The sequence below is a fragment of the Temnothorax curvispinosus genome, unplaced genomic scaffold, assembly GCF_003070985.1.
Source record: "Temnothorax curvispinosus isolate PA1 unplaced genomic scaffold, ASM307098v1 QBEX01010810.1, whole genome shotgun sequence".
In the NCBI taxonomy this organism is placed as follows: Eukaryota; Metazoa; Arthropoda; class Insecta; order Hymenoptera; family Formicidae; genus Temnothorax; species Temnothorax curvispinosus.
Genome location: NW_020220590.1, coordinates 151,692 through 175,144, shown reverse-complemented (window position 1 = coordinate 175,144; position 23,453 = coordinate 151,692). Strand labels below are relative to the sequence as shown.

The 23,453-nt window shown below is 40.0% G+C and overlaps 3 protein-coding genes and 1 long non-coding RNA gene across 6 annotated transcripts in view; 2 read left to right on the top strand and 2 right to left on the bottom strand.

Annotated features, from left to right (window-relative positions):
• Positions 1-908: 908 nt before the first annotated feature.
• On the top strand, positions 909-3,124 carry LOC112460796 (aprataxin and PNK-like factor). 3 transcript variants are annotated; one of them, XM_025025663.1, is made up of 5 exons: positions 909-1,358; positions 1,627-1,803; positions 1,879-2,084; positions 2,168-2,515; positions 2,599-3,124. In XM_025025663.1, the coding sequence occupies exons 1-5, from the start codon at positions 1,344-1,346 to the stop codon at positions 2,927-2,929; spliced, it is 1,077 nt and encodes a 358-aa protein (XP_024881431.1). In that variant the 5' UTR covers positions 909-1,343; the 3' UTR covers positions 2,930-3,124. The 3 variants fall into 3 exon arrangements, with proteins under 3 accessions (XP_024881431.1, XP_024881434.1, XP_024881433.1); XM_025025666.1 differs by having other exon boundaries at positions 910-1,358; positions 1,621-1,803; XM_025025665.1 differs by lacking the exon at positions 909-1,358 and adding an exon at positions 1,395-1,551.
• LOC112460797 (translin-associated protein X) lies at positions 3,018-5,058 on the bottom strand. Its single transcript, XM_025025667.1, has 2 exons — positions 4,837-5,058; positions 3,018-4,311 (listed from the first exon to the last, which is right to left on the bottom strand). Exons 1-2 carry the CDS (start codon positions 4,850-4,852, stop codon positions 3,440-3,442), a joined length of 888 nt encoding a protein of 295 aa, XP_024881435.1. The 5' UTR covers positions 4,853-5,058; the 3' UTR covers positions 3,018-3,439.
• An 829-nt stretch (positions 5,059-5,887) lies between these two features.
• LOC112460798 lies at positions 5,888-7,102 on the top strand. Its single transcript, XR_003041486.1, has 4 exons — positions 5,888-5,934; positions 6,392-6,466; positions 6,672-6,779; positions 7,068-7,102. It is a non-coding gene; the product is annotated as an uncharacterized LOC112460798 (long non-coding RNA).
• A 7,013-nt stretch (positions 7,103-14,115) lies between these two features.
• LOC112460800 (basement membrane-specific heparan sulfate proteoglycan core protein-like) overlaps positions 14,116-23,453 on the bottom strand; it is a gene marked incomplete at its 5' end in the record, with an annotated part of 140,869 nt that continues 131,531 nt past the window's right edge. Inside the window, 4 exons of the mRNA XM_025025669.1 lie at positions 14,116-14,503; positions 16,036-16,148; positions 17,596-17,835; positions 22,561-22,824. Of these exons, the coding sequence (XP_024881437.1) occupies positions 14,435-14,503; positions 16,036-16,148; positions 17,596-17,835; positions 22,561-22,824 (686 nt within the window). The remainder of the gene's footprint in view (positions 14,504-16,035; positions 16,149-17,595; positions 17,836-22,560; positions 22,825-23,453) is intronic.

Sequence of the window (23,453 nt, the reverse complement as noted above, 5' to 3'; positions counted from 1 at the left end):
TGAATTATATATTTCTCATAAAATTCTCATGGAATCCTTTAAATTCTATCGATCCGAATTAAATCCAAGTTGAGGCGAAGAAATATAAATATTCCTCTCGCATTTCTGATTCGGGTTGCGGTTGGCGTTGACGTATGCGAACGGATAAGCTGACGCGTCAAGATTATCCTACTATATCATTTTGTCGGGTGATTCATGGTTCGAGATGAGACTTATTCGCAGAGTTTGATATATCAATGTTTGACTTATAATTCTGCACACAATAGTAATTATTATATATAACATCTTATTATTAATATAATAATATATTAAATATGTATGTGTTATTATATTATATAATATAATATACGACAAGGAGGTAATAATGTCATAATATAATAATATATCTCGAATAATCAACCTGCGCAGTTATGAGTTATGACGCGCAAACTGTCTAAACAGGAAGCACGCGTTCCGAATATGCTTCCGCCCCGGTACGAACATCATGTGCGCTGATAATAACCGATAGCAGCTCATTTGACTGCGTCACAGCGATAAAAAAAATGCTTATCAGTTCTCTTCGAGAAATTCGTCGCGCATTTAACAAATATCGCGTGAAGATGTACGTGTATAACGACGTGATAAATTCAAGCGAACGATAACGTAGAATTATGACGTAGAATTATCCCATTAATTGCCTCGAGAGACATTGACGTTTTATCGCGCCACGAGGCGTGCAATTTAAAAGCGGCAATAATGAATGCGGGATTTGCGGGAACGACTAAATTAAGCTGTTAATTAACACGTGTGCGTGACGCGCGTAATCATCGAAGATTATTTGCATCATCAGACGCGGTTGATAATGTCGGCGTTCTGTAATATTATCTGCGGGGCACAAACACCGGAGTGCCGCAAAAATTTTTACCCACGTGATTTTTCCGCTGCGTTTCGCCGACGGCTCGTTCGACCGTCGGGCGGCGCCAGTGAATTTCGGAGCGTTCTGCGTTTCAAAATATAGTCGTCGTTGAATCACGTTGAATCGACGCCCGGCGTGATTTGCGTTGCAGTTTGGACATTTGCCTTTATCAATTAATTATTACACGGATAAGATAAATGAGCCGAATCGCGCGGCAAATCGAGACGAGAGAACGCAGAACGACTCCGAGTCACCGAGACACACACGCGCGACAGCGTGTTTGGCAATTTTTTTCATTGATGATCCTTTCGGCTAATTAATTGACGCTTTAACTAACTGTAGGATTGATTGTCGCGTTGAAATTTAACGATCCTTACCGTTATCGCAGTGCAACGACGGCCAGGTGCTCAAACACGCCGTGACCATCAATCTGTCGCCCAACGATGAAATGACGATTACTCCGGTAAGGCCTCCCGTCTCGCCTAAGGTCATCCTTATCATTTGACACGTATTGGTACTCTGATAATAATAAACTCTGATAAAATTTGACTTATCCGAGATAATCTCGGTGATACTTTAGTTGACAACGTGTAACGATAGCAAATTAACCACTCGTAACAATATAGCTTTCGCACAATGAAGAGAATTGCATGATGGTGTGATAGCTTATTTGTTTTTGCAATATGTCGACGGTATATCAGTTTTCTATAGAAACCATTTTCCAGTATTAGGTGGCACCATGTTATATGAAACCCACTGGATGCGCACGATGGCGAGCTCTTAAATTGGGAAGCAGCGTGCCGATAAAGCCAGGCGACGTTTGCTCTCTGCTGCCCGACAAATGTTGGTTCAAGATCATCTCGGTGCCGGACACGATGCAGGAAGGTGATCAGACATTGAAGAGAAAGGTAGCGATTATTGTCGACATCTGAAGGGAATTTCACGTGAAGAATTTTCTTACTAAGGAGTTTTCTACATTTCAGATTGATCAGGAAGATCCAAATAATGAAGCGGACATTAAGAAGGCCTGTTTATTGTCCAGCATGGAAGCTGTGGGGTCTCCTGGTGAAAGTTTGAACGGCATTCCTAGTGATAAGGATCCACCGAACGAGCTTAAGGATTGTCCTGTTAATGGAAATGGAGAACACCAGGATGCGCCTGCTCCAGCTTTGCAAATCGAGCCCACAAGGTTTCACTCTATTTGGAATCGAGCAGAAATATCTGACGATGAAGATATACGGTTGTTTATCGTGTTCTTTGCACATCTTTCAGCTGTCCAGAGGAAGGTGATATGCCAGCGACGAGTTCCAAGATGTCAACGGACTCTCAGGATGTAATTGAACCTCCTGTTCAATTACATCCCTCCTCTCCTGAGCACGAGAATAACAGGAAACGAAAAGCGAAGAATATTAATGTAACGAGTAAAGCTGCGACAACCGATGAGTCAGGCAAGAGGATCAAATGGGATTGCGGCGCGCACTTCAGCGATCAGATTGAAGCGGATCCGCCGAACGATTCTCAGCCACCTCGCCCCGTTGCCACACCTGAAAATCAAGCGAGTGCATCAAATCCCGATAGGGTCCCTAGAGAGAAATGCATGTACGGCGCTCAATGTTATCGGTAAGTGAAACAATGCACGTGCAAATCAATTTTTTTTTATCAAAACAATTTCGCCAAAGTGCAACATACACGATTCACCGCAGGAAAAATCCCAATCACAAGAACAACTACAGTCATCCGGACGATTCCGATTACGATGAGGTCGACGACCGGCAGGAGTGTCCGTACGGCGTGAAATGCTATCGTAAGAATCCGCAGCACAAGGGACAGTTCAAACACACGGCCGCGCCCCGTCGCCGTCGAAGAGCCGCCACCCCTGTGAACTCGGTGGTCGTCGACACCACGCCCGAAACAGACCCGTCATCCGCGGAGGAATCTGTTGACGAGTCTGATTACGAGCCGTCCGTGTACACCGAAAGTTCCGACGACTGGGACGACAGGAGTGAGCTGGAGGATGATGGTACTACCGGCTAATGATGGAAGTCATCGGTTTTCCTACGCTATCGTCGATTTTACAATTTTCGAGAGCGTCCAAATTATAGATACGTCCGCAATACAGATCTATTTTGTTATGGAATATTTATTTTTGTACATGGTCTTGAAATATTGTATTTGTATATCCATTTTACTTGGAGAGATATATATAAAAACGTTAATAATATATCACAACCGACGTTGCCCTTTTACATGTCGGGAAATACGAATATATTAATCTGATGCGTATTGAAAATATAAAACACTTATTCTAAACGTTTAAATAATGTCCAAGGTAAGATAATTGTATGCCATAGAATTTTTTATGTAATCTTCGTAAAATTAACAGTTTCAAATAATCGAATAATCGGCACTAGAAAACCAAGTTTCTTTAACATTTAAATTTCCGATTATATAGTCAGCTATATAAAATGCTGCTTTTATTCCGCATCAGGTTGATAAGTCCACAATAATTAATAAATATTAAAGTAATCCGCGCTCTCGTATATATTAAAACGCCTGATATCCCTCATCGTCCTCGGTGGCGTATTCCTCAGCCGCTGCAATGGCCATATCAGCCAACATATGCTTTGGTATCTCGGATCCCCGGACTTTGATGGTGTAACACGCATTCTCCATTTTGGTCAGACTGTGCTTGAGCGTGATGATTTTCTTGTTCACCTCGTTGTTGTGCACTACGCTGGTGTAGCCCAAGAAGGCGATGTATATCTTTCTGACAAAATTACACGTTTGATAGCAACTGGACACGTCGCCTATCGCCAGATTATTGATACACTTTCGCATCAGCTCTCCGGTCAGATCGGCTATTCCCAGGATATAGTCCGTCGGCGTGACCATGACCTGGATTGTCTTGCAATTACTTTGCTCCGGCTCCGGCGAATCGGCTGGAGATGAGGTCGCGGGGTATGCCAGTGCCCTTTCCAAGGTGGTCCAATCCTGCATACCACCATTCAGCAGATACTCGTAGAATGTGAGCGCCTCCACGTATTCCTCCAGACCGGCGCGATAGGCCCTGTGGAACTGATAGGCGTCCTGACCGTCCAACTCACTCGCGATATTTCGGAACAACTTCTGTGCTACGTTCTCCAGTCTTGCCTTGGCCGTGTCTAACACGGCGTTCCGTTTGCTCTCCTTGTCGATGGTGTGCAAGAGAAAGATGATTCTTTTGCTCTCGATGCCCACATCCCGATTGATCTTGAATATCCTTTCGTAACGATCGTGCTTGGCGTCCAGTTCGGCAGCGTAGGCGCGGAATTGTTGCACTACAACACTGTTCTCGTTTATGTCCTCCACCACTTCCTTGCCCTTGTCGCCAAGATTGATTTTGTCCTTATCATGATGCTTGCGATTTCTCCTACCTCCTGCAAGTAACGCCAATGTTAGAAGACAATATCTTGCAATCTGTGACAAAGTTACAGACGGTTTAAAGAAGTAGACACATATGTAAATGTCTACTACAGCAAAATCAAACTGCGATAAACACTGAAGGAAAGTTTCATGTGTCTCTCAATTAACGTATAGTTTGTTACACAACATAGAAAAATATGAAGAGCATTGAAATATATGTAACGCGTTAAAGTGATTGTAAATCTTAAAAAAAAGTTAACTCTTTTATTATCTTTAATTTTGAGAGGTAAAGAGTTTTGCTGCAAGAGCAATCCATAGCAATGATATAACCCATTTTCTTTAGAACTTTCACAGATATCAATTCGAAAGGATCTCTCTCAAGCTCTTTAAAAGCGGATTTGTGTACCACCGCCGCTACGAACTTCCGACTCATCAGCTGTCACCCAGCCTCACGTTCACACGTGGAACCGATGTGATTTCTTCTTGACAATGAGACAGAACGCGGCGCGGCGCGGCGTCGCGATCAGCCGATCACTCACCTCTTCCCTGCGACATCGCGATTCCTCTTAATTATCTCCCTTGATTAATCTGCTCGTTGACTGTACACGGAACGAATGAACTGTCTCGCAGACTGTTTCCACGCGTATAGGTATAATCCTACAGTCCGGCCTTTTTCGTGAGACGTGGGACCATCGAAAATCGAAACCTCCTAACCTAACTGGCCTAACCCCTGTACGCGTACACTACCGCCGGTACATCCATTTTCAAGTACTACGTAGCCACGTTCATTTTCCGACACTGCCGATAAAATGTCATTCTGGTGCGCGTCCGCGCTACATTTGCAAATGTAGTGGCGTAATATTAGATTTTTATAGTTAACATATTTAAAAAAGAGTATGAAAAACATATATATTAAGAGTGACATATATATTCTTGTTTCCAGTTTACTTCTCAATATATATTAATATTAACACCGACGACGAGATATATATATATCTCGTCGATGGTATTGGGAACGCAGCCGATGATCCAATGAGAGAAATTCTTTTTCGAAAACGAATTTTCCTTATTGGATCATCGGTTACGTCCCGACATTCGACCTCGACACGTCGTACGACTGATTGTAGAACCGGGCTAAGGCCCGGTCTACAATGAGTCGTATGTCGGAGTCACAGTATAATATATCCTTATACTGTGTCGGAGTCGGATGTCGCAACGTAGCCGATGGTTCAATGAGAAAAATTCGTTTCGAATTCGAAAACGAAATTCTCTCATTGGACCATCGGCTATGTTGCGACATCCGACTCCCGACATACGACTTATTGTAGACCGGGCCTAATGCGAAAGGGCGACCGCTATATAAGGCAAGGTATAGCATTTGTTGCTAGAATAAGAAAAATAAACGCGAATATAAGAACGGGACGCGCAGTAATGTCGCTCTTATCGAACGTGAAGTTGACCGCGCGGGAAACGATTCGAAGTGCCTCCGCGCGCCATATTAATGACGTTCTCCTGCGTTCATTTCAATCATTTTCAGAACACGGCGGACTGGCGGACGCGTCCGGACGGTACGGATCGGCTCCGAGACGAGAGACGAGAGACGAGAGACGAGTGGCGTCGCGACTCATTTAATTAAGGTAAGATCGAGTAACTTTCGTTAATTTTGCATGCATTATTTACCGCGGTATCTATCGCGTAGTATCGATTCGACGTTCGGGTGTTAATGATTTGGAAAAATACGCATTTAGACACCTTTTCGCGATACTTGGTCGGTCGATCAAGGCGCGTCGCGCGGACGAATGACGATTGTATTTTCCAATATCGCGGATATCTGTTATACAAATATTAGTACATATATTCGCTAGTGGCTAGAACACAAAATAACGATCGTAATAATAGGCGAGCTTATATACATAGTATTTGATTTTCAAAGTCGGAAAATCCATGATCGTGAAGTTGGGAGCGCGACGTGTAGCGAGTAGCGAGTGTAGCGACGCCGCGCTGCCGCGCCGCGACGCTCTTGGCGCGAGAAGTTGTCTGCGCGGAAAACGAAGCGCCTCCGCCATATTGATGACGTTTACCTTCTCTTTTCAGAACTGAGAACGCGACGGACGACGGACACGTTACGGATCGGCTGCGGAACGACTGGCGTCGCGACTTATTTAATTGGTGAGTATATAACATGTATCAACCTTTTCATTTAATATTTGCGGTATCAAGGAATAAGTAATTTGAAATTTTGTAAAAGTTATTTTTCGAAAAATGTATAATTATTCAAATAAATGTCTAATTTTTAATGATGAAGAAGAAGTTTGATGCGCGTAAGAATTATTTAATTTATATATTTCAAATCATTTATTTATATGCTTTATAGAAGATAATGACGCAGCTATAGTGTCGCATCGAGGGATCGAGATGAGGACAGTCTGAGAGGAGGAGGAGGCCTGGGAGAGGCATCGGGCGCCAGCGGAACAACTTTGCGGTAAATATTAATTTTTATTTGTGTACGAATAATTTTTTTTCCTTTATTCTTGAGCCTATTTATTTTACCATGGTTAAGAAATAATATTATAGGTAGAAGAAAAAGAGTAATTTAATATTTTATAGAAATTGATTCATGTAAAGATTACTTTTAGGAAATGTATAGTAATTATTTAAGTAAATATCTAATTAAATGAATAAAACGTTCAATGCGCATAAGAATAATGTTTCAAAACATTAGGTTTTTTGAACACTGTTTTAATACGAATTTTATATTTGTTTGTTACAGAATCAACGGTAGCTACGTGGCAGATATAATTCCGCTGTTGCGCATCGGGGTCGGTGAGTGACAAATTAACATATCTATTAAGGTATAAATTGATAATTGGATTATGGTCTTCTCCATTTGATAACTGGGCAGATTGTGATAATAAATCAACGAGGATGTTTTCCTTTTTACCAAAAGAGCTGAAATCATTATGCACACGTCAATACCTCGCCTATTAATATTTATTAAACGTAATCCATTTTTATAAAAGAATTTTTTAAATAAAAAAGTAACTCGTCGAAGTTATTACATCTAAATTTCTGATTTTAGACTTATCTGTTATATTTATCAGTTTTTCTTGAATTGAATATGTATGCAACTTTGGCTTCCTTTTTCTGTCTCTGTTTTTACTTATCTAAGCGACCTCGTAATCGAAAATTATAAAGGATGAAAAAAAGGGTGCTTTAATTTAGTAAATCTGTATATTTGTATAAAATATTAAAAGTTTAATCGCTCTACCCGCATCTCTCAATAAATATTATACAAAATAAAGTTTAGATTTGAAGCTATAGGGTTTCGTCATTAGTTTATTGATTGTTTAACAAGTCCAAAATTATTAAAATTTTTATTAAAATAATTAAAGTTTTTATTAAGCAGAAATCGATTACAGAATGCTTAAAAAATATGTATTAATTGGGCGATAATTCTAAGTATGTAATATCAAATCAGCTTCGAGAAATTTTTTCACGAGCAAGTAAAGCCACGAAGCGCGCCGAATTTGCATTACGGCGCCATTTGTTGATAAAGCAGCGAACTAATATTTTTTATCGCGCCAATAGATGACGTCACTACGTCTATTTGAAAGTTTGACACTACGGTGTTTTGTTGTTCCGCTAATAGATATCGCCACTGTATTCACTTGGAAGCTTTATTCGAAAAGCTGATCTTTTTTCACAATAAAAAAAGGCTTTATTTGAGATTGTCTCACCGCTGTACCTCTTCATTAGTGGAAAAATTTCTCGAAATTGCACGTGTAAAATCGACCGACCAATATAGGTATGTACGTTTCAAGCATTCTCGATACTTGCTTAATGAAAAACCGAAACGAACGCGAATTACGCGAAAACGAATACTCAGTAATTCAGAATCACGATCTCTAAATTGACGAAATTCTGTCGTTCGACGAATTTCAAGACACGTTTTGATCTTAGCGAATATAATGCGATACAAAATTTTGAAAACTTTTGGGGATGAGTTACTAAAGTATTCCGCGTCGCAAGTTGGAAAGAAACGAAGAAAGATGACCATCGATCAAAGTTTTATTAAAAAAATAAAAAAAATAAAAATAAAAACAGATTGGCTTCAAGTTGGTTGAAGTACGCAATCCTGCTACCTCGCCCCTTCGTATTCGTACCTAAACGAGCAACTTGTCTAATGGCAAATAACCATGTAACTTTTTAATTCGCCTACTTTTTATACGGAATATTTTCAAAACACTATAGAACACGCTATTTATTTTCTTGCGCCATTTATTTTTTTAACACACACAGATTGTGGTTAAAAAAATATATAAAATAAATAATACGTAAACACAAAACATTTAAAATTTATTTATTTGTATGTGTATGTGCACGCACGCGGACATACGCTACGCGTCATCAATCTACTATAAAAATTAAAACAATTTTTTTTTAAGTAAAACCTAAAACAGGTATTTTTAAATTTAAGTTAAATTAAATTTTTTTTTCGAATCCCAGTGTAACATTTAAGTAATTAAAATAGTTAAAAATAAATTCTATCTAAATCAAAAATCAGAAAAACTTTTTCAAAAAATCAAAATTAAAAAAACAAAGTTTTATATAAATTTTAATTATATTATACTTAGGTTAAATAATTTAATTTAATTTCACGTTGATTTAAAAAGAGTATCGACTTCATATACCTCTCTTTTAACGATGGATAAATATTTAGATAAAAACGCGACGCAAAATTATGTAACTGCAGTGATTTCGTTCAAGCGTTGCAACTATTTGTAAGATTTCAAGCGATTTGAATATTTAGCATTTAATGTTTAGCAGTTAGCTTTAATATTAGCCTGCAGTTCAAACATTCGCAGGAGAGAGAGCATCGAGTAAAGTTTCGGAAAGGCATTTGAAACTTTCTGTGAAGTTGGCGAAGCCCATTGCTAACAAATGCTAAGATTCAGAAATCTTTTACCTTACCAAATCGAGCGTGCATAAAAATAGAAAACCGTAACTTCCGTAACCGATTAAACGGAAACTCAAGTTCCTTAACAAATCCTAAGATATAGACATACGGTTTTCTGTTTATAGTTTATAAGTAACTGTCAAATATAGTTTCCTGTCGTTTTCTTGACATTATTTCCTGGATGGAGAAGAAATAAGAGTGTACATGTATCTATGCAATCAATATTGTCGCATTCGCGCAGGTCGAGCTTAATTTTACCCGGTTGACTTTTATATATATGGCATCATCGTAATTAGATTTTTTTCGAAAGAGAGAAGATAATCGATTAGGATTATTCTTGTTGATTTCGGAATGTAATTTTAATCAAGTTTCACGGGAGTCCGGGACCAGACCCTTTCACAACTTTCCCTGGAGCATCCTTTACATCTTATTTGACGGTAATATTTGGTAACAAACAGACGAACGTAACTCTGAGACTATCGACCGCAAACACCGAGTGGACGAAGGCCGGAGAGCAGGGATCCAGAATGGCGGGGTGGGGGGACGCGGTCGCATACAGCATCCGTGCGGAATTCACAGGGGGTGAGGACTGAGGGGAACGGTTTGGAATTAATCAGTACCAGTCTTCGGTAAATAAACCGTAACGAGGATCCCTCGGTCAACTCGGCGAGCTCTCTAAGAATTCGACGAAAGACTACAACACACGCCGAAAGGATGAACGATAATGAAGCCCGAGGCTTTTCCGATAGCGTTCGAGAGACGCTTGGTAATTTATTTGGCAGGGTAGATTGCTACTCTTTCGCGAATTGCTATTCTTTCGTTCGTAATAAATGAAAATAGAGCCGTTGGGCCCTTAATTTTCTACATTTTTCAACAAAAAACAGATATAAATTAAACGAAATTAATAGAAATGTGCTCCACGAAATATTGTGCTCTCATAATTTTCGAAGAACTCCTAATTTTAGAAATTACTTTTATAATTGTTGAATTATTTTCTGTTCTTTTTTATTTATATCTGCTCACCAACAATTCTTTTAATCGAAATCGGGATATATATGTTGAAGGATTTCCTTCGCATTTTTATTACTGAAATTTTTATCACTGAATTCTGAGAGTTAGTTCACAAAGGGGATGGAGATTGAAATTATATCATGTATGTACATACATGTAAATGTTTTGCGATATGTTACATCGGGAATATTTGATATCAATTATTAACCATTCGGCTAATTGGCACAATGTAAATGGATAGGTGGTTATATGCGTATTGTTTGTCTGTACCTGTATATTATTAATATATCCTGTAATATAATAATAGCTTTAATAAAATTATGCTTCATGTTGCACACATTTCTCTCGGTGTAACAACGGAAGAAGCTAAATTAAACTAGAAAAACATTCCTTCTTTAAATGTTTTTAATTAACGGAGGCGTTATTAAATTAACTATATTAAATTTAAAAATAAACTATACAGAAATAATGAAATTGCCAGTAATGATAAATTAATCACGGATAACAAGCCACTTTTTGAAATAATAAATTACCTAGCAATAAGCCGTTTGAAGATAATACACGATTGTAATTATTTGTCAAAATATTAGTAATTTATTGTTATTAATGTATTAGTTCATTATTACCGTTAATAATTTCCGATGTAGATGATGATTTATCAATACGTATTGTTGTCAGGTTTTATTTTGTATTATGAGTATCAAGTTGATCAACCAGATCAACTGTCAGAGAAGCTTATGTGTCACGTAAGTTATTTCGTTATTTCGCGTGATTCCACGCTGAACGTTTCTCTCGTTCTCTCGGGGGACTCGTCGCCGTTTCCGACGATCGAAGCTGGGATTTTTCCGCGTGACATTTGTAGACCGTCTAAGATCCCGTAATCCCCGGGATAAGAGAAATCAAGAGCGCCGTGCGACGGACGTCCTTTCGCCGACAGGAGCGGGAGCAAATTACAGCGGTCATCCGTAAATCCCGCATCGAGAGATTTCGGATTCCGGGAGGGATCTTCTCGCGAGACCGGCGGGCTCGCTCGCTGATTGCGCTCGCGTCGCAACGGAGATTGATAAAGCGTCGCGGCCACCAATTAGCGTTTTTGCGCGCGCCTCCGCGTATTATGCATTATCTTTAAGCCGGTTTTGAGGTAAAACTTCGCCGACTTCCTCTCGCCGGTGATTTATGTCCGCGCCGTTTAACAAAGTTTTTATTCGCGCTCGGTGTTGTAAAGATGATTTATACGCGTAGCCCCCGGATCTTGCGGGATTTTGCTTCGACGTGGAAACGCTCGCGGCATCTGATGATGCCTTTGTGGCAAATATGTAGAATAAGGATGCGGTTTTTTCAGGATACCCATGAATACCAACACTTCTTTGAACTTTCTGCATATATCTATCGAGAGCTTCCTCTTTCGACGTTCCCTCAAATTATCGCAAAACTCTATCTAATATACGAATTAAGCGTATATAAAATCCAAAAAGTATAATTTAGTCTGTCTTTCGGAAAAATATAAAAAAATGCGAATTGGCCATTTTTCGAATATCTCGTTAGAAACATTTCGCTCTTTAACGCCGAGATGAATTTGAAACGCGACTTCCGCGAGAGCGACTCGCGGCGAAATATAGAAGTTACCCGAAGAGTTTCGTGCATGTAAATGTACTAGGACACTTGTGACTGGCTGCTGACTGAGTTTGTGCGCGCAAACTTAAACGTACGCGGCCAAACGTGAAATCATAAAAGTTTCAGTTTGAGATGGATGTAACGGCGGCGCCGCGGCGACATCCGAGGGGGGTCAGATACATATATACATATATATAAGCGAACCAATGTCGCGGTATATATTTTAACCCGTAATCGCTCGAAGGATTAAACTCCTCGCTCGAATCTTCGAAATTCGTTGTTTGAGTTTGGCACTGATCCCCGCGCGACTTATTCCGCTAACTCCTTCGGAGGAGCCATTCCCCGTCACGTGCGCGACTCGGAACATTCGCCGCAGGGCGCGGTCCTGATCCCCTTTCATCTCTCGAGTAAATTATCGAACAAACGAAGATTTCTCGTTTCAATTTTCAGGGGTACACACGAATTTATTTTGATAAAAGGATCGCGCCAGCGCGCGAGCCTGATGAATATAAAATAAAACGCAAGTGGGAGACCGCGTATTTTTAACGTATACGTATTTCAAAATCGATGTTTTCGAAGGGGGTCGCGATTGCGTTGATTTTTCCGTCTCGAGGAACATCGCAATTGCATTTTCTGCTATTTTTCCAATTCCTATCCGAGTCGCATGATGCGTGCTAAACGCACGCGTTATTTTTATCAAACGGTTAGAGCAAACAGGCACGTTTAAGCTGCGAATATGTGCTGAGAATGTGGATTTATGTCTGTCGTGGTGCCGCTGCGCGGTTATACGGGACTACTGCGCTTTTATTTGTCGCATATTTTTATCCGCCATCGTTCGGTAGCATAGGGGGGAAAGGAGCATAAACGCAAATCGACAATAGCGGGACATAGGGGAGGTTGTGCACGCGAATGGCAGACGGTGCACTTTGCATCTCCAATGGCCAATTACGTGCTCAGCTTGAAATACGCCACATTAAAGCGCTATACTCCGGCGAGGAGAACAAAATTTGCGTATCGTAACTCGCTGTCGTTCGTCAGACGCAAAGGATCTACCGAATGTTCTCTCCGATACCATCAACATAATATATCGCTATTAACGTTTTCATTATTTAAAACACTAGCTATAAATTGGTCGAAAAATTTAGCATCGAGATTAAACGAAAGTAAGGGATAAGATTTGTTGTTTGGAATTTAATTAGATCATTTGGGATTTAATTAGATTTAATTTTGCTAATTCGAGCTTCCTGCAACATTCCGGGCACCCTAATATTTCACTCCAATTTTTTAAGTTCTAAGGCAAAATTTAATCAGAACTGACAAAAAGTTTCGGTAGGGATCTGAGAACGGAAAACTGTTCAGTATAGTGTTCCATGCTAACGTTACATCGTGAATAATTTAACCACAGTAGCGTTTCCGTGCATTTAATGGCAATGAACGGAAGCTATGAAAATAAAAGAACTGAAAAATTCTTAGGACGCGTTCTCTTCTCGAGAAGAGCCCCGTTTCGTAGCGGGAAAATCGGCGTGAAAGGAGGCCGTGAAGATGCTGCTAGTTTCTCGCTGCAATGCAGTTATGCTTTATGCGATTTACTTCGTGATGCCGCTCTCTCTCACGTTTTCGTTTTCGTTGCGTTTTTCCTCGCAGGATAACGCGCGCCGTACCGTCGCCGTTTGTAGGAAGAAAACACGGATTGCCCCATAAAAGCGGCAGACAGAGGACCTTTGAATAAGTGGATCATCTCGCGCGCTTGTGTAAAATAAATGTCCCCGCGCAATCCGCTTTTCAATTTACGGAACTAATATATCCTTGAAAAATTCGGCGTCAAATTTCTCGACGGGAAATTATACTTTGGTACCGAATTTAGGAAAAATTAGATTGCAGTGTAGATTATCGCAGAGTAGCTGAAAAGCCGAAAAAGATATGCGAGAGAAAAATACATTAAATACGCTTTCGGAATTTCACGTTAAAATTTCAAATTCGATTAAAAATAGGAATATATAAATTATATATGTATATATGTTGCAAGATATTTTGCATAAATTCTAATCACATATCTATATTTTCGCTCGTGAAGCCAAGAAAATTTTTTGTTCACTTTGCGTTTTATCTGATTTGGTGAAAGATTTAATTGATGACAAAATTAATACGTTCCTTTAAAAAAAGAAATACAGATCTCATACGTGACGAAGGTGACGCATGGCGATGACCGTTGTCGACGAGAATGAGACGCGGCATAGAAAGGGTTGTAACACGAAAAAGTGTTTTATTTATATACAATATTTACAAAGGCGTAGTGTGAATCAAGTGGCTATATAAATGACTTTGGTACGCTTGATCGCATGCAAAACGTGGCACAAGCGTGTGTGGCTCCTCCCTCCCTCGTCTCCCTGCTCCCAGTCTCCATCAGCCGTGGTCCAGGGGCCTTCTATACCCTGTTGAACGATGGTCGACGACCTGGAAGTTAGGCGATGCAGCAGACGTCCGGATCTTTCCCGTCCATCCGTCTAGACTGTCGTCCGCCCACTTCTCTTAATGTCTCGGCCGGCGTTTGACCCTTAAATGCAGCTCTCCTGAATGCTCCTGCTGATCGACTCCGAGTGCGGCCTTTGGAGACTGTAGAATGTCTGAATAGACACCAAGACGAAAATAAAGTGAGGAACCCAAAAGAGTAAACGACTTCGAAGGGGGAGGGGGGGATCTTGATTGACCGTATAAAATAAAATAAAATCATTGCCGTAAAAGAAGGGGATTCTCGCTGAGCGAAAAGTACTGCGACATGGTTCAAGATTTTCACGGTTAAGATTTCGTCTTACACAAGTTTTTATCGTAATATTGTTTATTAATTGTTTCGTTATTTGTTGTTGATAAAGTACCTGTTGTAGAAGTTTCACTTGAAATTGCATCGAGGAAAGTCGCGATGGAGTTCTCATATACCATAATATCGTTGCCGCTTGATACGATATTATTGCCGGGTTAAATCGAATTTGGAAGATATTTGTCTAGGGTTTAAAGTTGGAAGACCTGTCTCGGTTGAGAGGTATATGGTATCACTTAGAAAAATGTAGAAGCTTCGACCGGGAATTGAATTCGATCTATATCCGCGAGAAACTTCTCTTATTCACCAGCATAGAATTTTTATAGCGAGTGCCCCCCTCCTCTTTCTATTTATCTCTCACATGATATTTTTATAATATTAGAATATGCATATATCTATCTCCAGCGATAGATCTCACAAATTTTCAACGCGATGACAGAAAGCCGAAATTGAAAAATACGCTTCCGAATAAATAAACTTTATGTCATGTTATGTGAAAGCAATTTAGATTCGTCGAAAATAAATTACGCGGAACATAAGATTCATATTTTTCCGTAATATAGAATTTACATAAGAAATCATTGTAGGATGAAATCTCCGAAAAAGAAAAGTGCTTTGCGATTTATAATGCATCGCGAGGAAAACATCGACAAGCGTGGACTCTCGAGATACTTTCGTATATTTCGACAGGATTATTATGCTCATCCGTTACTCGAAATAAGTGTGTCAGGCGCAACGGAAACGTTCTCGTTCGCTAAATCTGGCTCGCAAGAAAGCGGCGATAAGCGGAATCGTAAAGCAGACCGGATCGAATTCGAAAGTGGTTTTCTGTGTTAGGGGCTATCGGGGAGCCATGCAGGTATACGCGTTCGCCGTAGATCGCTTTAGATCAGAGGTTCCCAAATTCTGCGGTTTCATGCCCTTCTTGAATATTTTAAAGATTTCTTGAAGATATTTTAAACATCTTGTTCCATCTCTCCTTCAAGAAAATGTCATAGTAGATATTTGTCGATATAAAAGCACGAAATTCTTTAGTTTGATAAAACTTCGATCTTCTTTTATTACAAAATTATACAAGATTAATCTAACCATGTGCTTAAAATCTACAAAATACATATTTGTCTCTTGTTTTCCCACTCCAAATAGATAAAAATAAACTTACTGATAAAAGAAACTTTATAATCTATATGCGTATAATACTTTCATCGCATTAAATTTCTTCAGAATCTCCTTTTAACGTTTAGAGGCATTCTGCTTTTGCATTTCTCTCTAAGGAGTAGTTTCAACGAGGGGGGTCCGCAGTTTGGGAACCAATACCTTAGATGAAATCGGATTACTCACGTTCGGCGATGCTCTCGGATAATCTGAATCTTCTAGGACGTCGTGGGACATCTCGCGTCCTTCCAGCTGACGTGGTCTTCGTGGCAGGGACCCGTAACGAGGAAGCTTTCTGTCTGGAAGAAGTCCCAGGACGGACTTAGCGTCAATCGTATAATCGGTTTGAAGTAAGCTCGCGGATTTCGCAAAGTATTTTGAACTTCTCTCGGTGGCAACTTTAGCGGCGCTCGCTCCTTTCTGCGTGAACGGCATTCTCTGATCGTTTCTTACTGTTTTGTTTGCGGAAACCGAAAGTTCGCGATGGAGAATTGAGGGTGCTTAGATAGAGCGCGTTGTGGAAAGAATCGAGAAATGGTCTAAGAACTAGGTTTTATGTATGTCCGGCGATAATTAATAAAAAATAAGCACGTTTTAATCTTGCATGTAATCTGCGTTTGTTACCTGATCGGCGAATATTTTATTTGAAGCTGTGGCACTCTGTTATTAAATTACTTTTGTTCAACTACTTTTAAACTTTATTACGTTGCATATAATTACCGAGTTTAAATTTTAACAAAGTATTACTAGTGTAGCAAAGTGTGGAAAGTTGGGTGCGTATATCATAATTGTTGAATTTTAGATTCGGCGAAGTAGATTCGAGAAAGAGTGCTCGAATAAGGGTATAACGAGAACTCATTTTCCAAGATATCTCGCGAATTCATTTTACAGATTAACTGTAGTTATTCAGCCTTAAAGCTTATTTGACTCTTGTTAAATATTAATTAAATTATAACAAGTGCTCTATGGATTTAAATTTCCGCGAAGGAAAGAGCGATCCAGATTCGTTTCGAAAAACACTGCTATGTTTTTTGGAACTTTTTGCATATGTGTTTTTTTTATCACATAGATTACCATATGTGTTTCCTGCATTTATGTATATATGCATGCATTTCCATGCTTCGCGTGTATGCATATGTCGATACGGTACACTAGAACCGTTCATATTGCACGTGCAATTTTCTTGAGAGTACCGTTAACGCATGCTATCCCGGCTAAGGCCAAACCCGGTATTCTTAAAATCCTCGTACAAATGCGCCAGTTCCATCAGTCTAAATAGAAACTCAGCGAATGGGATGGCCGGTTATGCACCGGCCGGATATGCCTCCGATCCTTTCTTAAAGGGGCACGCTTGTAAAAGTTAAATGGAAAATCTCTGCGCGATTTAAACGATTCGGTCTCTCGTCTGATATACTAAATTTTCTCACGATGTTTCAAAACGTTTTACTAACAAGAAAGAGCAACGGTTAAAAAAAAAAACTGACGGAAATTTATCACATAATATTATAAATATGTTCAATAGTCTAGAATCAATGTTTGTTTCTGTTTGTTCTACTTCTCGCGACCAGATTAAATAACGCATTCTCAAACGTATCGACTTTAAAAGTCTAAGATAATAGAGAAATAAGAAGAAACCCAAACATTCTCTCGAAGCTAATTCAAGTTTTTCGAACTTCTCGTTAATTGAATTGATCTGTAATTTACGGGAATTCGTCGAATCGACGGATACACTTTAAGCGAGCTTACCAGTGAGATGGTTGGTCAAGGCCGTCGTAGGTATGAGATCCGGATTGCCGTCCTCCTCCTCGCCCTTCCCCGCGAAAGTCGCGATGCTAGGCTGCTGCGGCGGCTTCGGCTTCGCCGGGGTGGCCGCGTGTCTCCTCCAAAGTGCCATTAGCACACCGGTCACGATTAACCCCAGACCGGTCGCCGTGCCACCAAGTCCAATCAGGATCGGTGACATGTCGGTCGAGGACGTTGATTCGCCTACGAACGAAATCTCTGCTAATCCCCCAGTCCATAAATAACGTATGGTCGGTAAGGGTAACTCCTTACATGACTTTCCCCATAAGGGTCTAGACGTGTTTTATCATTCTGGTAGGGTATTTCTGGTATATCGCTATTATTAGAGAAAATGTACGCTCTGCTTATTCGTCTTATAGACATTATTATTATTATTATTATTGCTTCTGCAAATACTATTGTCTACTTCCGTGAAGAGATAATCCCATTGTCAGAATTATGATGTAGTTTACAGAATTCTCTTTTTTAAGGAATTTTGGAGCTGCATTTAAGAAAAAATCCTGACAATTAAGTGTAAAAATAAGGATGTGAAAATATGAGACATCAATGTCGCGCTTTAGTTGTATGAAAATTGATTATAACTTTTCCTTATTTCCATCACAATCGACCTTAATTCTTGTCAGGCATTCCTTGAAATAGAACCAGAACTCGATTAATTATAAATCTGGAAATATATTATATTTCAATCACTACTGACAAATTATTATTGGTATCTGTTTCAAGTATTAAAAGAAAATTTTTTTTCTTTTATCTTATTATTCGAATAAGTAAAACTCTACATATCGTAAAATTATTATTCTTAACTCTTTTGAACACACTCTTATTAAAGCCCTCTTCTGATTCTGAATAATTGCATTTCTCTCTTGCTCCTTGAGCTATCCATCTATTCAACGAGGACGTATTTCCCTATTGTGCATTCCTTCACGATAAATCGCTATGTTCGCGCGCGGCGTACGTTCGCCCGCTTAAGATTTCGCGCAGTAGCTGCGGTCAGCCACGGATCAGACGCGACCAAGCGTTCCAATTTACCTGTCCGACATCCCCTCGGCAGACTCTCGCGCGTCGGCACGAACGTAATCTGTTTCCAATTAAGGAGCGGCGCCCAGAGTCGATCGTTTCGAACTTCGTGGCAGGTTGCATTACGGTGGTCTAACGCTGCGGCTGATTTGTGAGTCGCTCGTTCCGCGCGCGGGAGAGAGGCGAGAGAGGAACGGCGGTGGCTGGTAGACTGGTAGAGAGAGAGAGAGAGAGAGAGAGAGAGAGAGCTGCAGCAGCGGATTAGGAATAGCTCCGGCTCTCTGCGGGAACGACGCGCCCGACACCCGCAGTCGTTTTCGCGCCGTCGTTAATCATTCGGCTTAAACCGCGACGTGAGTAAGTGTAAGGGCGTGTGTACGTGTGTACATCAAGCGTGTCCTAAAGTTACCGCTTCTCTCTTTCGGCTGAGCCACCCCCCACAGGACGAGGCAAGTCCGCTCGAGAAAAATTTAACTAACGGCGAACATCTCGATCGAGTGGGTTCCAAAAAGCGCCGTGAATGTAAAATTTTTGAGGTAATCGGATTGCACGAAGGCAGATGAACTTTCTGTAATTACGGAAATATCGCGCTTCTATGAGACTTCATCAGACCTCTTACGCGATAAAAACGGGAAATTTTCAGGAATTCTCGCTGCGTAGTTCAAAAGTTTATAAGTGTCCTAATTTGGCCTGCTTCGCGGTAACTGAAATTTTATATTAAGATTCTGTTAAAGTTCGCTTGGAATTAATCGAAGATTGTAGATATCACAGTATCACACGCTCGCAGTCGGAGGATTACGCGGAGTAATCGGAGCTGTCGCTAATCCTTGCAGTTATAAATTTTTAATCAAATATTTTTTTCACAATAATTAAATTTTCATCGCCGGACATCTCGGTAAATAATCCAAAACTAATAAAAGCTGTTTCTAATATTAGCTGCAAAGCTTAATTTAAGACCCATTTCTTTTTAACTGTTCACAGTGTGTAAGCTATCTCAATATTTTCGTTAATAAAACTTTGACTGTAAGTCGATCGGAGATCCACGAGAGGAATACTTTTCCGGAGCACTTGATATAAATTGCGAGTGTCGTAGCCAAGAGCTGTAATTCGATCACCTTGTAAACAGGTATCCACCGAAGTTGCGCGTTGCATCGGGGCACGACGCCGCGACGGCGCAAACAACCGGCCAGCTAATTTGTTTTCAATTAACAATCAAGTTCCAGTTAAATGCTAATTAACAAAGCACAAAGCGCATCTATTCTCCATTGGTTGTGAGCTTGTAATTGAATACGAACGAAGCATCGACGGAACACATTAAAGGACGTCGTCGGAACTGACGACGGAACACGCTCCTCCTTTCTCTTAACCGTAAACGAAGGACCGTGTCCCTTTGCTTTGCGTTAAAACGAGATACTGTGGTATGCGGCCTGCGTCTCGATTTCGCGATACCTCCCCTATTGATAGTTTTGACGACCCTCTCGACAAATTGAAGGACAACGGCAAGTTACAAAGCAAGCGCTTAAATGAAACATCCTCTCTGCTGTTTATGCCGCTAAAATATAATTAAACCTAAAATCTGATGAGTATAATGATGTTTTCTTTTCAGAATCCAATACTATCTTAATTTCAATATCATTTAACTGTAGCTCCTAATCGGTTAAAAGTCTTTTTCTTAAGAATTTTTTTTAATCTGATGTTTGAAGCTTTTGCAGTGAGTTTGTGTGCGCGCGCGCATTGAGTTTGGCCTCCGGGTTGGAGCCGCGTGAATTTTTTATTTGATTCCGACGTTTGGTTTATTTCACCAGGGAAAAGCAACCTGATATTTACAATTAATCATTAAATCTTATTTATCAGTTAATTTCAAGCTGAGTTTATATCAATAGAGCTCTAATTTCGTATTTTAATTGCTCGCTACGATATTTAACATAGAAAATTAACATCGCGACCGATGATTGAGGCCGATCAAATTTTCAGAAGAAAGACCGCGACGTTCCCAATACATTTTGCATATCAAAAGGGGGATCGTACATAATTCAGGAGTTGCATTTGCGGGCTCATCCTTATCATATCTCTGCGGTCGAACGTTCAAGGATTAACGAAAGCGACGATCGTTTTCGATTAGCGAAAATCGTGCCCCTAGCGCGCGGGTGTCGGGAAAATGGAGGAGAGCGGACGCGATGCGGACGTGGCGGAGAGCAGAATGCATAATAATGGCTCATAAATTTTGACGCTCATAAATTTTACGCGAGGGTCGACCGCCGCGTGTTTCAGCGAAACCGGCAACGAGCTAGACCAGGGTTGACCTAGCGCGCGCGGCGAACTGTTCAACAGGGATCATTTGCATGTCGCCGCCAGTGTTTCCGGTCGAGATAACGTCACGGTCATCTAAATTGAAGGCCGAAACTTGATGCGCTTGTTCTTCAAATCCCGCGAACGGGAACAAGACGAAAGTGAGTCGAACGTAAATTATTATCAGCGCGTTATCGCTGGAAATTTCTGTACGAATAAAGCCCCTTGCACAATGCCAGGCAACAGGCAATAGGAACAGGAAATAACAAAAAAATCGTTAATTACAACCTAAAAAATTCGAATGCTATGATTGATTGGCAACAGGCAATAGGCACAGAATTTCCAACGTGACGAAAACTATATCTATTGCCTGTGTCACTGTTTATTCTGCATTTATACATGATTTCTGATTTCTATTCCCTGTTCCTATTGCCTGTTGCCTAGCATTGTGCAAGGGGCTTGACTCGTCGCGGTATTACGGATACATTTTTGTAACATATATCCAGATGAAAACATATTGTATTGCGATTTGTTATCATTGCGTTCAATTTTAGTATAATTTTTTAATACGTATAATTCTTTCGGTCCAATTTTTGTTTCATTTTTGTATAATTTATTTATTGAGATGCATGTACGTTTAAAAATGTATATGAATGTACGAAGTAAATTCTTGTTAACCAATTCTCCAGTAATTACATTTTTTGCACTTTCTTCCTTTGAAGGAAAAAAGTGGGGTTCGCGGACATTCAGAATTTGCGAGCGCACCATTTTTATTAAACCACGTTCGTCCGGGATCTTTTGTAGTTAAACAAAGCGGAACCCTTCATCACTGTAATTTCTACAGTACACACCTTTTTTATCGAGCACCTCTTTTTTTAACAATGCGGAAGTTTATACACGGGAGTCGCTAGAGTGCGGATTCCCTCTGCGCAATATGCGCTATTTTTACCACCATCGTATTTTTGCCCAAGTTCGAATAACAGGCGCACGGCCGGCTGGCCGATCGATAAGCTGCGATTTGACGCGAACGTCAGCCTCGCCGGGGTTCGAAAACGGAATAAAGAGCGCCCGATGAAACGAGGAAAAAAGCTTTGGCTCCAGTGCGGGTTCGGGATATCGATTCTATGCACTCAGGATTATTTGCATCGCGATTGAAAGGATTAAGGAGAGCTTCTCGGAATTTTCTCCGGAGTTGTTTTCCATAGATTTTTATGTATAATTTATGAAACCTTTTTTTACCGTGCCAACCCCATGCATATAGGAGAGAATTTACATTTTACTTTAACGTTTCGCCGTGCAAAGGAAATGTGTGATTATACAATTTATAAAACACATGTTTTGAATAATATATTTTGACATTAAATTATTCAACTTACTTTTCTAATTTTTCTAATTTTAATTCTAAGATAACCGGCTAAAATAAAACTTACTGCCGATACTATATAGGAACGTCAGATCTTATTCCACGACAAGTGGTCGGTTATTTTCGGATTGCATCGTCAACTGCCAAACATTCTAAGATCGTCACGGCAAAGCACTCTAAGTAAGTTATCCTCACCGTTACTTCGGTGAGTGTCCTGATTGCACTTGACGAAAACTTACCGGTGAATTTGGCTACCCCTTTCAAGACGACCTCTATGGCGTACGGTTCACTCGAGCCTTTCGCGTTTACCGCGTAAAGGGCGACTTTCGCCGGCTTAAGCATTTGAAACTCCCAGAAAGGATGAGATGATTCCAGCCGCCGTTTGCCTACGATGGCGACGAATTTCTGCGGCAGACCGCCGTCGTATCCCTCGACGCAGGATATCCTCACCCAGGAACCGTTCATGTTGTAAGTCGTGCAGTTCTGCAACGGGTAAGGTCTGCCTGCGAACAAAATGTGACTTTGGAGATCGCGAGAGCGAGAGAGAGGGAACGCGCGATCCCTGATTAGCGAGGGAGATCGCGAGGATGCCTTCAAAGGAAAAATACGTGTTTATTTTTCAAACAAGATCCTTCTCATCTTGTCTCTCGTCCTCGCATTCTATCTTTTATATCTGCTTTGGACAAGTATAATACGTATCAAAGAGAGGAAAGAAAAGATGATTGCTTCAACGAAATGACATGCGAGTATAAGAAAATGAAAGCTGAAATTACTTCACTTTCATCAATCGTTTTTTTTTTAATTATAATTAATAATACTATTACTAATTTATTAAATATAATTATGAAGTTATTAAATATTATTATTATTAATATTCAGAATTAAAAACTTTTCTTTTAATTTTGATATACGTTTGCAAAATATAAAAATATTGACAGAAATTTATTTCTCATGACAAAATGTAACGAATTATGCATCTCGCACGAATAAAGGTATAAAAAAATTTTTTATAATTTTTTTCGACTTTTTTTTATTTATATCTATCAATAACAAATATCATATTTTTAAAAATTTAAAGCGACAATTAAATTCTGGGAAAACGTCACCAATATTTTTTCGCGTGTTTCTAAAA